The following is a 15,206-nucleotide window of genomic DNA, read 5'->3' as shown; positions in this document are numbered from 1 at the left end:
TAAATAGGCAGGAACAATCGTATCATAGTATTTTAATTAATCGATCTAAATTCAATATTCAGAGTGCTGTAGAAATGATGTCATCTGAGTGTGACTTGTCTCTGCATTTTAGGGTTCCGTAGCCAAATGGCAAAAAACGGAACCCTTATAGATTCGTCATGTCTGTCTGTCTGTCTGTCTGTCTGTCTGTCTGTCTGTCTGTCTGTCTGTCTGTCTGTCTGTCCGTCTGTCTGTCCGTCCGTATGTCACAGCCACTTTTCTCCGAAACTATAAGAACTATACTGTTGAAACTTGGTAAGTAGATGTATTCTGTGAACCGCATTAAGATTTTCACACAAAAATAGAAAAAAAACAATAAATTTTTGGGGTTCCCCATACTTTGAACTGAAACTCAAAAATTTTTTTTTCATCAAACCCATACGTGTGGGGTATCTATGGATAGGTCTTCAAAAATAATATTGAGGTTTCTAATATCATTTTTTTCTAAACTGAATAGTTTGCGCGAGAGACACTTCCAAAGTGGTAAAATGTGAGTCCCCCCCCCCCCCCGTAACTTCTAAAATAAGAGAATGATAAAACTAAAAAAAATATGATGTACATTACCATGTAAACTTCCACCGAAAATTGGTTTGAACGAGATCTAGTAAGTAGTTTTTTTTTTATACGTCATAAATCGCCTAAATACGGAACCCTTCATGGGCGAGTCCGACTCGCACTTGGCCGCTTTTTTACTACTGCATCAACAACAGTGTAATCTAGATAGGTATGTGTCCGCATATCGACACATCAAAGAAACCCTAAATAAATCTGGCAACTGCTGCATCTATTTATGTGGAGTCATTGGCATTTGTAGTGTAAAGTTCGGTCGTAAGGAAACACAAAAGTGAAAGTATCGCAGATACTTCTAGATCCTAATGTCACAAAGGGTTTATAAGTTATAAATATCATAAATTCTCTATGATGATGTATAAAACAGCAAATCACAGCCAGCTTAAAGATAACCCTGTTTTATTACAACAAATTTCTTATCTGTAAAAATATTGTTATTGCGAAATAATAACGTCGATATCGATTAAATAAATTTCGAAAATCTCTGAAAAACAAAAATTGGTTTGACCTAATTTCTGATATCAGTAGAGATGATTTTTTATCAAATATCGCAATGGCGGTCGTAACATGCGGTTGAAATAAGGGATATAACCGCGAAAGTCAAAGTTCACAAATTGCGGGCATTTTTCTCTGTCATTCTAATTACGCCTTCATTGGAGTAAAAGAAAAAGATCCCCGCAATTTGCGAAGTTCGGTTTTCGCGGTAGGCCCTCAGGAATCAGGAACCTCCGAACATATCATAGACAGCTTATAATATCTGAATGAGGTAATTAAAAAAAAATGAATTTGTATGATAAATAGTATGTAATCGAAAACTGTTGTGAGACATACTAACATTTAATAACTTTACAGTTTAGACTCACTTGCTTTTAGTCACTCGCGCGACATGTTATTGCGTAAAATTATTCAATGATAAATATTCAATAACGTTCGTTTGGTTTTGATTTGGTTTGATTATGTTTGATGTTTCACAGTTAGGATATTCCTCGCGTTGGTGTGGTGAAAATTGTCATGTTTCACTCAGTGGCAAAATTTGTTTAAACATCGTGCCTTGAAACCCTCTCGCTACGCTCGTGGTAAATTTTTTGAATCTTTCGCTTTCTCGGATATCAATATTTGCACGAGCAGTTAAACAATAACGTTTCCCCCTTCTAAAACAAATAAGGTGAGTTCGGCAAAGTTTCGGGCGTATTTAGATGGGTTGAGATGATGTTGATTTTTTTTCAGCTTATGGATAGGGTAAGGACATGATTCAAATACAGAATTTTGCCTATTACCTATTTGTAGATAAACTTGCCGGTTGGATCGTATGTTCGTTCTTTAAAGTCAAAGCAAAGTCGTTTTATCGCAACTTATGTCTCTCCTTCGCAAGTTTGCTAGATATTTGAAGGAGATTATAAAATACTTCGGTGTGGATTTATGCCAGTATCACAGAGAAAGCTGAATGGAGACTATTGAAGCTTAATTGATACAAAACCAATTTAATATAAAGGCCTAAGACTTCAATCAGATAAGATTAAATATGAAGTAAATATTTGTTTTAACAAAATTTGTTTGTACTAAAATAATGTAGATTCATGCCTGCAATTTATAATGTAATCTGTATTATGAAATACATAATCTATCTATCTATGTTATTGATAAAAAAATATCAACTCGCTTATTTTAAAAAGATGAACCGCTCGGAATTTAATCTTTGACTTTTTCCATATTTTGATTACCTACTTGAGGATTATGCCAGCAATCAGAGAAAAGAAATAGACAGTAAAATGTTAACAAGTTTATTTGAATGTCCTAAACTAATATCTAATGATAAGAATTTGGAGCGATTTATTAATAAGTAACAATTTTAGAAAACGAGCAATGTCGCCGTCGCCCGTTTTGCCAAGTGTTATTACCCTGGCAATACCTTAAATGCATCTGCGCTGTGTGGGTCCAACGCACCAAATTAATACCAAAATTTCCGTGATTAATCTTTAACTTTCTGGCCGCGACATTGGCGGTGCCGGAACAGCCGGTAATGCGTACTTTATGGTATCATGCGCTATTTATGGACCGTTTACGAGCTAGATATTATTAGTCAGAGATATGAAAGGGATTAATTATGTTTACGTGTTACCTTGAGGGAAAGGTAGTTAACTAATAAAAATATATAATAATAAAAAGCTTTTTATTTCTGGCATATACTTAGTTAACAAACAAATTAGCCTAAAAAACAATAGGTAGATATAAAATATTTACTTTAGGTTTAGTATTGCAAGTGATTATTATTATAATAATATTTATCATATTTAGATGTTTTCTAATATTATGCAATTAGTAATAAATATAATTTGATTTCTTCCTTATTATTCTTATTATTATTTTATTCTGCAAGAACCCCTCCTGTGAGGGTGAAGGCCTCCTCCAGTGACGACCAGTGTTGTCTATCTTTGGCAACATCCATCCATTTTTCGCCTCCTATTTGTGTGATGTCGTGTGCCCACCTTGTGGTAGGTCTACCTTTTTTCCTGGCTCCTGTTGGTCCTAACCATGACGTTATTCGCAATGTCCAGCGGTCGTCAGTCAGTCTGGCTATGTGGCCTGCCCATCGCTATTTTAATTTTTGCGCGTAGGAGAGCTATTTAACCGAAAACTCTTTTAGACAATTTTTAAACAACATAAGGTAAAAAGTAATAGTAAAAAGTGCAGCTACATTACTGTTGCTACATTACTGCTGCGGCCAGGACGCGGGTGCTGTCACTGTCAATTTCCTTGATAAAATACCTACTTAAGTTACTTAACCGGTAGGTACCGGACAAGTACGGATTACGGACAAAACGACACCGAAACAGTAATGCAGCTGCAGTTTACATCTAAACATCACATTTAGAAAGTACTTTGTTGTCATTGCTGCATTGCCAAGCGATTATAACGTTCAATCCGTTATTTAATTTATGAACCAAAAGCAACGCTGAGAAAGAAAGCGTTATTATGAAAAACTCTGTGATCAATATAAAAATAAGAGACGAAAGAGAAAAAATACTTAACGTTTTACAATAAAAGAGTCGTTTGATATGTTATAAATCGTTTAGTTGAAGGCTATAAATTCTAGTTTTAGAATTACAGTGTGACATATTAATAGTTTTCATCTTTAACGTTTACCAAAGAAGAGCTTTTAGTGGACTAAAATAAAGATTGCATTAGATCTTCAAGTAAATATTTGGTTTAGAAAAGTTTACGAACTTTAAGAAACAGATTTGTTTACAATTTCATTGCTTTACTGTAGGTAAAGCATGATTCAGTTAAAAATATACCCAAGAGTTATTTAATAATCTCTCCTACATATACCTTCTTAATTGTTTTTGCGAAAAAATTCATCGTTCAACTGACTCTCAATAGTAAATCTCTAAACTGCAGTAACGTTAAAAAGTGGATTTCGAGAAAAACGCAAAAATTGTTCAAAAGTGTTTTGTTTTCGATGATGCACTTATATTTACAGACAAACAAAGTATTCTAAACACACAATAGGATAAACTCAAAAACATATAATCAAGTGTTTTGTGAAATAATATAATAGACTTTTTCTGAAAGTACCGATTCACGAAAATACCAAAAATCTGAAAATTTCCAGTAACTTTGGTTTAGGCTTTGCAATGGAGTTAAAAACCTATACCTGCTTTAAAATATATTTGATGTTTATATTGTACAAGGAAAAATCGAAACACTTATAATTAACAAACGTTTTTCACAAAAAAGTTATTTGAATCAAGTGATCGTGTCGGTGAAAATGTTCAGAGTTCCTGCCAACCATTTCCCTCGTTATACTTATTCCGCGGGTTTCCCCGGTTATTTTTACGAATCCTTGGATACTCGCAAAATCGTAAGTTTACATCCAAAAACCTGCCGGCACTGTTCGTGTTTTGACAAAAACCCCAACTGTCCAACGACCTTTCCCGATCCAAAAGTAAAATATCACGGTGAAAATATCCCGAACGGCACACGCGCGGACGTCCCGAAATAGACTCCTGCGCACAGTATCGTGTATCCTCAGTGCCGCTTCGCGAGCTGTGAGGACCGCCTGTGATATACCTAGTCGAAAGTGTTCATCAGCCTCATCATGACAAGTAAATTCTAGTGTTTACCTAACTAACTTGGATACCGTGTTTTTGTGTGTAAGTACCGCTTAGGTCAAAGATTTAAGATCTTTTCTTTTTTTGAAAGCCTATGCGCTTTGACCGAGTGCAATTTTTTATCTCATAATTAAAACAGTTTAAAGGCTATAAATCCGAACCCATAAAGCGCAATAATTCTTCCTGGTGGCAATTGCCAAAGTCCTATTTTTTGTTTGTGTTGGTTACTTTACCCCATTGTAAATACTAACTTAAGTTGAGCAATTAATATTTATTTTTGCATTAACTTTTGAAATTAAAATACATTGCCACTTTTTCTCAATGCTAGTCAACTTAATTTTGGGGTATTGAGGCAACGTCATTCCGCAAATATTTGTGTTGGACTCTTTCTTTCACAAAGCGGGTGAATGAGATGCAGAACTATTTGGTAACTAATCATAAAGCGCTTTAAAGCTAATTTAATCCTGCTGAAACAAGACGTGTTATACGTCGATGTCAATTTTATTAATATGTTAGTTATTATGTACTCATAGACAGGTGTAATTTCCACCGAACTTTAATATTATAGTCCAGTATAACAACTATGATCTACAAGTAGATATTGAACCTACGTAATTTAGTACCTAAAAAAGTAAAAGTAAAGTAAAGTAAATTCTCAATAATCAATTTAATAGGTACTTAATCTTATTTTTGGTGTTGCCTGAGTAATTTCTTTCTAGTATGAAAATGTGTCGCCTCAGAATTGCAATATTCAAATAATATTTAGGTACACATGAAGGAAGATATCGAGTTGGTTTTAGACAATAGTTGGGAGCTTGTACACTAAAGTTGGGTTAGGTGGTTTTTGGTTGGGTGGTAGTTGGTGGTTTTTAAAGTTGGGTGGTGGATAATATCTGGGAGACCGAGCAATGCTCGGAAAACATATAAAATCTCAAAAATTAGCGTTTTCCCACAGATAAGACCTAGCTAGATCGATTTTTCGCCCCCGGAAACCCCTATATACCAATTTTCATCGAAATCGTTAGAGCCGTTTCCGAGATCCCCGAAATATATATATAAATAAATAAATATGCAAGAATTGCTCGTTTAAAGGTTGTAGATTAGATAGATAGATTAGATAACTATTTTATCATTTAAAAATGTCACAGTGCGAATGTGAACATTAATACGAATACGTGACGTTGGTTATACAAAATGAAATTTAATTAAATACATAACTACAAACCAGATACAACATAACACTGATTTAAACTTTCACGATTTTTACACATTATTAAATTGTACAACGGGACTTAATCGCGTATCTAAGTTTTTTTTTAAGATTTGCCTCCGACGTTTCGAGGACGGCGTTGTCCCCGTGGTCTCGGAGAAGACTGGCTTAAGTTGACATCAGCATCTTCTAACCGCGCGAGTTTTTCGAACTATCCGCACTTGGTCTTGTTTATCCGCTTGAACGTTTTGCGCACTAGGGATGTCACTCTGTCGACACACAACACTAACGATATTTGATACAACATCATAATATTAGCTAATAATATTTTTTTTCATAGCTTAAATAACGGTCATTTTACCTACTTAGGACGGCTTGACATAAGGAGGTAGCCCTCATTTCATAGAGAGAAAAAAAGCCTGAATTTTGATTTAACGACATTTTAACGAAAAAACTCATGATCACAGATGGCATGGAGCTTTTGCACATACCATCGGCCATACTGTTAACTTACAGTTCGTATATAAACCTTATTGCAAAAGGCATAAGGTCCACAGTTGGACAGCTAAGAGTGTTGCTGTTTATACCACGGTGGTCGTAGTTACTGGGACAAAAACTTGTTTAGTATAATGACTATGTCACCGTAAAATTGTAAACACTCGTCATATTGACATTAATGTAATTTGTACTGTAATCATATATTATTGTGAAATAAATAAATCTAATCTAATCTATTATAATCTCGCTAGTTACATTATAAACTGACGGTAGAGAGATTATAATCTAACCTAACCTAACCTACGTTAGATTATAAACTAACGGGTTCACAATCTTACGGTGTCAAACAGAACAGAAAAATGACGTTTTTCCGAACGTTTTTGACCCATCCACTTTCCCGCACCACACCGATAACAGTTTTTATCTTACGCTCGCTGAATTTTGTTTGATTTTTAACAATAATGAGAGTAGCTTAATTTTTCAAATATTTGGAATTTTTGATGTGACAGTTAAACTATAAAACTGACATTATTCGTGTACTTAAAATATTGGTGCGAGTAATCTATACCTCCTACATAATATACCTATCATAATGATCAACATCCAATCAAGATTAAATTTTGAAAGCTTGATTGCTTCATATGCATGAATATTTTGTATTTTTTTATACAAAATAGTCAATGCTAAAAATAGAATAAATAAATAAGAAAAATGTATACAGAAGCAATTATACACAATATTTTTATTTCACTCTGTCATTCTGTTATTCTCCATTTCTATATTGACAAATAAAACACACTTAAAACCAACAAGACCAACACGTATATAACAAAACAAACTACAAATAAAATCAACACAAGGCACATTAAGTGCGTAATACACATTTCCTTTGTCCGTCTGAACGCCAAATACGAAACAAGGAAGAAAAATACGAGAACGGGTGCCAAAATTGTTTATAACTCTGATATCATTTGGACAACACATTTTTACTGGGAATAGATGCTTTCAGACTCCAGGAATTATACACTTTTTGTTGACAAATTCAGTTTTTGTTAAGAGCAGTCGCGATCGATTTTGTGAGACGTAAAATAAACGTCACTTATTATCGCGTGATTAAAAGACACACAGCCATATTCGAACTTTAAGATACGTCAAATACTAGATATTGGAACGATATGGATTAGATATATCAGCGTCAAACAAGTGACGTTTCTTCAAACAAACACGTCACTTTTGACACTTGTTTGACTAGTATTTGACGTATCTTAAAGTTCGAATATGGCTGACAGACACAAGTCTAACCCTTATGGTCCTTTCAGTGCGTGATTTGCAAAATATTTAGTTTTTTGGCTAACCAGAAGTAAAAGCTATAAAAACAAAACAAAAAAGACAAAAACGTGTGAATCAAAGCCAATTAACAAACTTATTTACTCTATCATCCAACATCCAATTAAAAAATATTTGAAATATGTTTCCACTTTCATGACGCAAGCGATTCCTCGACCGTGAAACGAAAACATGAAAGGCATTATACAGATGACCGATAAAGGTTGATTTACACGCACAGGTTGATAGACCTCTACCTACAGGTAGTCGCTAAGGCTTCGCTCAGCTTGCATAAAATCGCATGCGATTTTCGATACAGTGCGAGAATTCAACCGATTATTTATTTATTTAAACTTTATTGCACAATAGAAAAACTTATGGTACAAAAGGCGGACTTAATTCCAAAAGCATTCTCTACCAATCAACCTTAAGGCAAAGCAGAGAGTTTGACGTTTCTTCAAACCACTGACAATCCAACCTCTAGACTGAGCTTAGACCAATTCTTTCATGAAACCGATGCTGCCAAAAATACGGGGGTGCGGGGGGACGAGGTGAGCGAATCCCGTGCCGTGATTGGTCCGTTCAAAGGCACGGACCAATCACGGCACGGGATTGACTCGAAGATGGAGTAACGCTACCGTATGTGTGGCAGAGGGGGTAACGCGACTATGCTATGTCTAGAGGTTGGATTGTCTGTGCTTCAAACAAATGCGTCACTTTTGACACTGGTTTGACACTGACATATCTGATCCATATCGTTTCAATATCTATTTGACGTATCTTGAAGGTTCGAATATGGCTCTTAAACCCACTCTTAGGCTCACTTGCACCATCCCACGAACCTGGGGTTAAGCGGTTAAACCGTTAACACAGTGTCAAATTGTACTGGTAACCATAGTTACTTCAGATTTAACCGGCTAACCCCGGGTTAGTAGAATGGTGCAAGTGGCGCTTAGTCGGTAATGTTTCGAAAATCACATGTGATTTGTTGCAAGATCTGGGGAGCTCGTAATACAAAACTATGGGCCCGATTCGGATTTTGAAATAGACATCTATTAGATATCTTTTAGACATCACCAGGATACGATAACGATATGTTTAAGATCTAACCTGTCAAAACATTTCCGTGATTCTGGAGATACTCTTGAACGATTTCCACAAGACATGACTTAGAGATCCAATTCACGTCTAATAGATATCTAACTCTAACGTAAAAGTGACATTGGGTTGCCCGAATTGCGCTGCAAAAGAGAACTAGTTGATATCTAAACTATAACGTATTTAGAATGAATCTAGTACGTGTCGTCTCTTGTGAATATCTTGAAGTTCGAATACGGCAGTATGACAAACGCTTTTCGCACGAACTAATCGGGTTTAACACGTTCTCTGCCAGCCTCTACATACCTTTTTTTGCTATCGGCTACGCTCGTAGCGCGTAGCTCGCGCGGCTGGCAATTGTTACAGTTTCGATATTGTTTTACGACCTTGAAGATCGTTCACGCTGATTGGTGCACGTGAAAGTGAAGCGCTTGTGATGCGCTCTAATCACCAAGACGATCGTCAAAGTTGTATTAAAACAAGATCAAAACCATAACAAAATCTTAAATCAGAATTAACCTCGATCGTAAACACGAGAAAATGCTGTGAAATTACAATAATAATTTATCTTAGGCCCACTTGCACCATCCCACTAACCTGGGGTTAAGCGGTTAAACCGTTAACTCAGTGTCAAATTGTACTGGTAACCATGGTAACTCCAGGTTTAACCGGTTAATCCCGGGTTAGTGGAATGGTGCAATTGGGCCTTAGTGGGTCTACTTCTTTCAACTCTGTTTACTCGTGTACAATTGAGATTCCAAATGATTGTATTTCCTTCCGACCTTGCGTATTTAGGTGGCCTCAATAAAATTTCGGAAGTTGAAATGTAACGCGAAAATTTTAAGACTTGAATATGGGTCAAGGTAACTCTAATACAAACCAAAACACACTTAACTATATGCATTGTTAGACCTTATCTGTTTGCAATAAGGAATGTAATTGGTCAGATGATTGACTAGTAAAGTCAGCATCTAAATTAAAGGATGAAACAGAGCTCCAAAATAGTATTTCTAAACTGTAGAGATACGAGTACTCTATTTCCGAATGTTGTATCTCTACAGTTCGCGTTCTAAAGTATTTGTCATAGTCTAAATATTCTACAAATAGAGACATGTATATTTTTGTTAAGGTATTAGACTAGAGCAGCGGTCGGCAACCTTTTAGCAGCCAAGGGCCACATAGTAGTTAACGAAGTTGACGCGGGCCGCACTTTGTTAATATTTATGACTAGACTAGACATTGACGTTTGTCAATATTACATAAAAAATAGCTAGGGAGGCTCGCGGGCCGCAAGTGACAGGTTCAGGGCCGCGGGTTGCCGACCGCTGGACTAGAGAATGGTCGATACTTTTGACGCGTAGTCTGATCCGTTACTTTTGATCTAAAATGTTTTGTGGATGCAGTACTGTACAGATACCTGCAATTATATGTTACTCTTCGAAGGTCGCAAAAATATGTGACACGCTCTTATGGCTCTACAAATAAGATCGTTTCACATATTTTTGCAGCCTTCGTTGTGTAACATATTATTGCAGGTGACTGTACAGTTTAGGTACTCATTAGAGATAAGGGCGCCGGTTGCTTGCCTCTTAATAAAATCGCTATCATTATTTTGAAACTTTGGTTGTTAACGTTACAGAAATACTTTGTTTCTTTGTTATTACTTGTGTATCACTTTTAGCTTTTAGGAAAAAAATAGCGCAACTTTTGCGTAGCGAACATTTACCGCTAGACAACAGCCCGTTGGGCCTCTCAGGGCCTAAAGAAAGTGTTTACTCCTCTTTTCTCAAGGTTTTACTATTTCTAGCGCTTATCAAGTTTTGCAACAAGGCAATGACGATGAAGCAGTTGTTTATTTGGTTATGTGGTAGTGGGCGGGTTCTGATATACACATGCGTCACGTTGATTGGCTAACGTGACTGAAATATACAGTTTATAAAGGAAGTGCCTTGGTTGTATTTATGACGATTATTAAGTTTTGGCTCACTATACTGCAAACGCCAAACTGAATTTTCCTTTGAAAAACGTAGTCAGTCTTTTTAATCAACACATAAGTATAAAAAACTTCGTTGTACAACAGTTATCAGTTAAGTGTTAGGTAAAGGTAGAAAGTTATAAAATTATTAAAAACTAATTAAACTATTAATAAATAAAATAAAAAAACATCCCGACTGTTTTATCCCTCATCATGTCATGGGGCAGATTAGGAACCTGTAATCTGTAACTAACTCATTTGTTTTATTTCATGAACTTCTAAAATCTAAACAAACTAAAATAAAAACTGTTATTATTAAACTAAAATTTCAAAGCATAACATAATAAAGATAATTTGAATTTAAATTAAGTGTCGTTCTATCTATAATAATTAATCAATTAAGCTAATAATATTGAAACATAAACGTAATTTATTTTCGATACTCAATAATTGCCTTGCAACACACCACTCACAGTTTATTATTATCCATTATCACAAATAGATTGGTTATCATCACAAGATAATGAAATCGAAATCAAATCTGACGGGAATAGAAAATGACGCGTGTTCTGACGCGGCGCGACGGCGAAGGAAGTTTAAAAATAAAGATAACGTCTCTGAAGCAGAAAGTTTTGATAGCTTCAAAAAATAGATGGCGACCATCAAAGTATAGTTAAAGTTTTTAATGTTTAAGTTACTGATGAGTACTGGTGATTAGTAGTGTTAAGTTAACAATAATGTGTTCTGTACCCCTAGTGTAATATTCATTCGATAGCGTGACGTGAAATACGCGTTTGCGTTAAGTGTCATTTTGTATGGGATTTTGAGTTTCCTAAAAATCCCATACAAAAATAGACAACGCAAACGCGAACGCTCGTCTCGCTATCGAATGAAATTTACACGAGGGGTTCTGTTTAGAAATGAAGACTTTGACAAGACAGATTTAAATACTATAATACTACTATGTACTAACTAATGATTGGAACGCAAATAGTGCAAACTAAATTTAAACTGCCCCAAATGTAGGGTTAACAGTTTTCCATGTGTCAAATGAACTACATAGTTTTCTAAATATTTGTTTTGAGTCTTCGATATTGACATTTGAATTATGTGCGTATTACTGACACATTTTTAAATCTGACTAACTATATTAGTCAGATTTAACTAAAAATCTTTTGGCCGTCGCTTCTGCCAAGCCATTCTAGAACTTTTATGACACGTTCCCTAATTTTACAAAACTCAGTGACTCAATAACAAAATAGCAGAGTAAGTCTCCTCTATCGACACATGAGACAAAAAATAATTACCTCATCACCAAACTGTCATTCTCTAATATTACATTTTACTCTTAAACATACTTAAAACAATCTTTAAAATCGAATACGTAAAGGTCAAATTCGTTTGTACTTTTCTCTCGCTCGACAATTTCTTTCCACTTGTTAAATCGCGTGGAACGCCAGTCCTACATTCTATTTATAATTTCAACGAAACTTCGCGGAATAGCGATTTCCAAATATAGCTGCCACGTGAATACTTTAAATCTATAGAAATAGTCTTATAAACACAAACACAACCACTTTGAAGTAGAGAAATGTCTCTTGAAAATGTCTATTGAGAAAATGTATCTTGTTTTCCAACCGAAACCATTATTTTTAGAAGTTGATCGGATCAGATTTGTGCTATGGTTTATTTTCAGCTTTCAATTAATATAATTAAATATCAAATCCTAAGGCTGAATAATTTCGAAATTTAATTCAAGTATAATCAATATAGTACAGTATAATATATATATAGAAAAGTCAAAATATATATAAAATAAACATCACATTTATTTATTTCCCGTTATTATTTTCTATTAAAAGTAATTGTAAATAACTTGATAGTGGTTTTCTCCTTTTCATTTTAACCTCCCTCAAGGAACATCAACACCACAGTTAACTTTTGTGGAGCAATACTATACGGTAAAATTGGGTAACTTACCACTCTTAGTGTAAGTAGTTGTTAAACAAATGCAAGCGTATAGGAGCGGCCTTAGTGCACGCTGCTCAAATTACTTGTGAGCCCGACGCCACGCTGCACGCCCCGCCGAACGCTCCGCTCCGAGCGTCCACTCAGTTACACTTAGTAAATGCATCACAGTTGTACCACAAAAGTTAACAGCGGTATGGATGCTGTAAAATGTTCCCTTATTCCTTAATGTACCAAAAGTGTGAAATTTAAACGTTTTTTCCTACAGATACGTAAAGCAGCAAAGAAAATATGGAGCAGTTCGAGTCACTTCTGACGTGCTGCGTCTGCCTAGACCGGTACAGGAATCCAAAGCTGCTGCCATGCCAGCACAGCTTTTGCATGGAACCGTGTATGGACGGCCTTGTCGACTACGTCAGGCGACAGGTAAGACAAAAGACTTAAAATACCATTTTCTTATAACGGTCATTTAAGGGCCTATTATTAATTTATTGATGTTTTTCTTTTTTCGACAGATTTCTATAAAATTTGTACAAAATAATTTCAATTTCACCGTATGTCCTAAAAAGTCTTCTTCTGAGTTCCGAAAACGCATAGAGTTAGAGTAACTCAGAGGAAAATTACAGGCAATTTATCTCTCCTAAGTTGGGATATCGTGTTTTTTTTCGCTCAGGATGAAGAGCTCTTAAAACTTCAATCCAACAAAATAAAAATAAAAACTGCAATAAAATCAAAATCGGCCTATAATCAGAACACTACGAATCTCGTTGAGCTGATTAAATTCCATGCTTCTATTTATCTTTCCAGGTCAAATGTCCAGAATGCCGTGCAGAGCATCGTATTCCGTACCAAGGTGTACAAGGTTTCCCGACCAATGTAACCTTGCAGCGGTTTCTAGAGCTACACGCTAACATAGCAGGAGAGTTGCCTGACCCCACAGCCGGGCAGGTGATGGAAAGGTGCAATGTTTGCTCAGAAAAGGCGTATTGCGCGCCTTGCGCTCATTGCGAAAAGAAAGTTTGCGAAGACTGCAAATCAGCGCACATGGAAGTTCTGCGCAGAGAAATCGCTAGGATCAATAATCAGATACGTCGAGGAGTCAACAGGCTTCAAGATATTCTGTCGATCGTCGAGCGTAATACTACAAACTTGCAAACAAACTGCGCTGCAGTGGCAGGAGAGGTAGATGAAATTCACAAAAGACTAGCCAAAGCTCTTAAGGATAGAACTGATTTCCTAAGGACTGAAGTTGATCGTTATCTAGCTACTGAACTTAGAAACCTCACACATCTGAAAGATAACCTCGAGCTGGAGTTAAGTAATATACAAAGTAATTGTGATCTCGCAGACAAGTACATGAACGACGATGTCGAATGGGAAGACACTGAATTAGTCGATACCAAAGAAATTTTCCTGAAGACGGTAGAGTTCTTAAGAAACTTTGATTACGAAGCTGGAGATTATAACCGTAGGATCAGGTTTGTTATGACACACGATCCAAACCAACTAGTCGTACACGTTGCAAGCTATGGTGAACTAAATATTAATCAGCCTAACGCTTATTTAGGAGCATTGCAACAAAACCAAGGACTTACCCGGTCCAAGAGTGACCATCGTCTTGCAACGCAATTCCGCCAACAAGAAGAATCTAAAGGCTATACTGAGAATGACGAACCGGTCTTAGGTGGGCGTAAATTTGGAGAACGGCGACCTCCACCACCCGAGAAAGTAAGGGACCCCTATGGAACCACGGATGATTACAGTGGCTATGAATCCGAACATAGGCCTTCCAGAAGATTCCGTTCAAGATTTGTCAGGAGTCACCAAGACAATGATTCTGACACGGAAACACCTACTCGCACCGTTAAGGCAGAACAAAAAGAGAAAGAAAAAGAAAAGGTAGCAGACACTGAAGATGCTACAAGGGGTCCACTTAGTGGGATATTCAGGCTTAGCGACTGTCCCCGTGTCATGCAGAGGATAATGGATGTGGACAGTGGTAAAAAAAAGGAAAAAAAGGAGCCACCTCCACCACCGAAACCAGTGCAGCCAGCACCTCAGCCTCAGCGGCGAGCCCCCCCAGCGCAGCGGCAGCAGAGCGAAGATGACGAGATCTCCCGGCTTAAGAGGCAAAATAAGGGGGCGGCGTCTTCCCAAGAACCTGACCGAGCGCCAGCACCGGAAGAACGCACCTCGATCGCTCGTAAACCACCCACACCAGCCCGGGAGGTGAGTTGGGAAGAAGACACGGATTGAACGAGCGACGCGACGTAGACACTTTAGCAGATCATCGATATACTAACAAGAAAAACGCGACAACTAACGGCATTCCATAAAATACACTCCACGTTTAATTTACATTGCACACAATACAATACAAAATGTCCTTACCGTTTTGGTGTCAATACCG

General features: G+C 36.6%; 1 protein-coding gene across 4 annotated transcripts in view; it reads left to right on the top strand.

The window, feature by feature from the left end:
- Positions 1-15,206, top strand: part of LOC134652805 (RING finger protein nhl-1) — a 127,202-nt gene that overhangs the window by 94,048 nt on the left and 17,948 nt on the right. For 2 of the 4 annotated variants that reach the window (XM_063507971.1, XM_063507975.1), the window contains exons 4-5: positions 13,065-13,222; positions 13,604-15,025. In XM_063507971.1, coding sequence (XP_063364041.1) covers positions 13,088-13,222; positions 13,604-15,025 — 1,557 coding nt within the window. In that variant the 5' untranslated portion in view covers positions 13,065-13,087. Of the gene's footprint in view, positions 1-4,565; positions 4,764-13,064; positions 13,223-13,603; positions 15,026-15,206 lie in introns of those variants that run through there. The other 2 variants (XM_063507974.1, XM_063507973.1) reach the window with 2 other exon arrangements.

This window comes from Cydia amplana, chromosome 12, assembly GCF_948474715.1.
Source record: "Cydia amplana chromosome 12, ilCydAmpl1.1, whole genome shotgun sequence".
NCBI classification, from domain to species: Eukaryota; Metazoa; Arthropoda; class Insecta; order Lepidoptera; family Tortricidae; genus Cydia; species Cydia amplana.
Note: the sequence above shows the minus strand (reverse complement) of the source record. Positions and strands in the feature narration are given on the sequence as shown.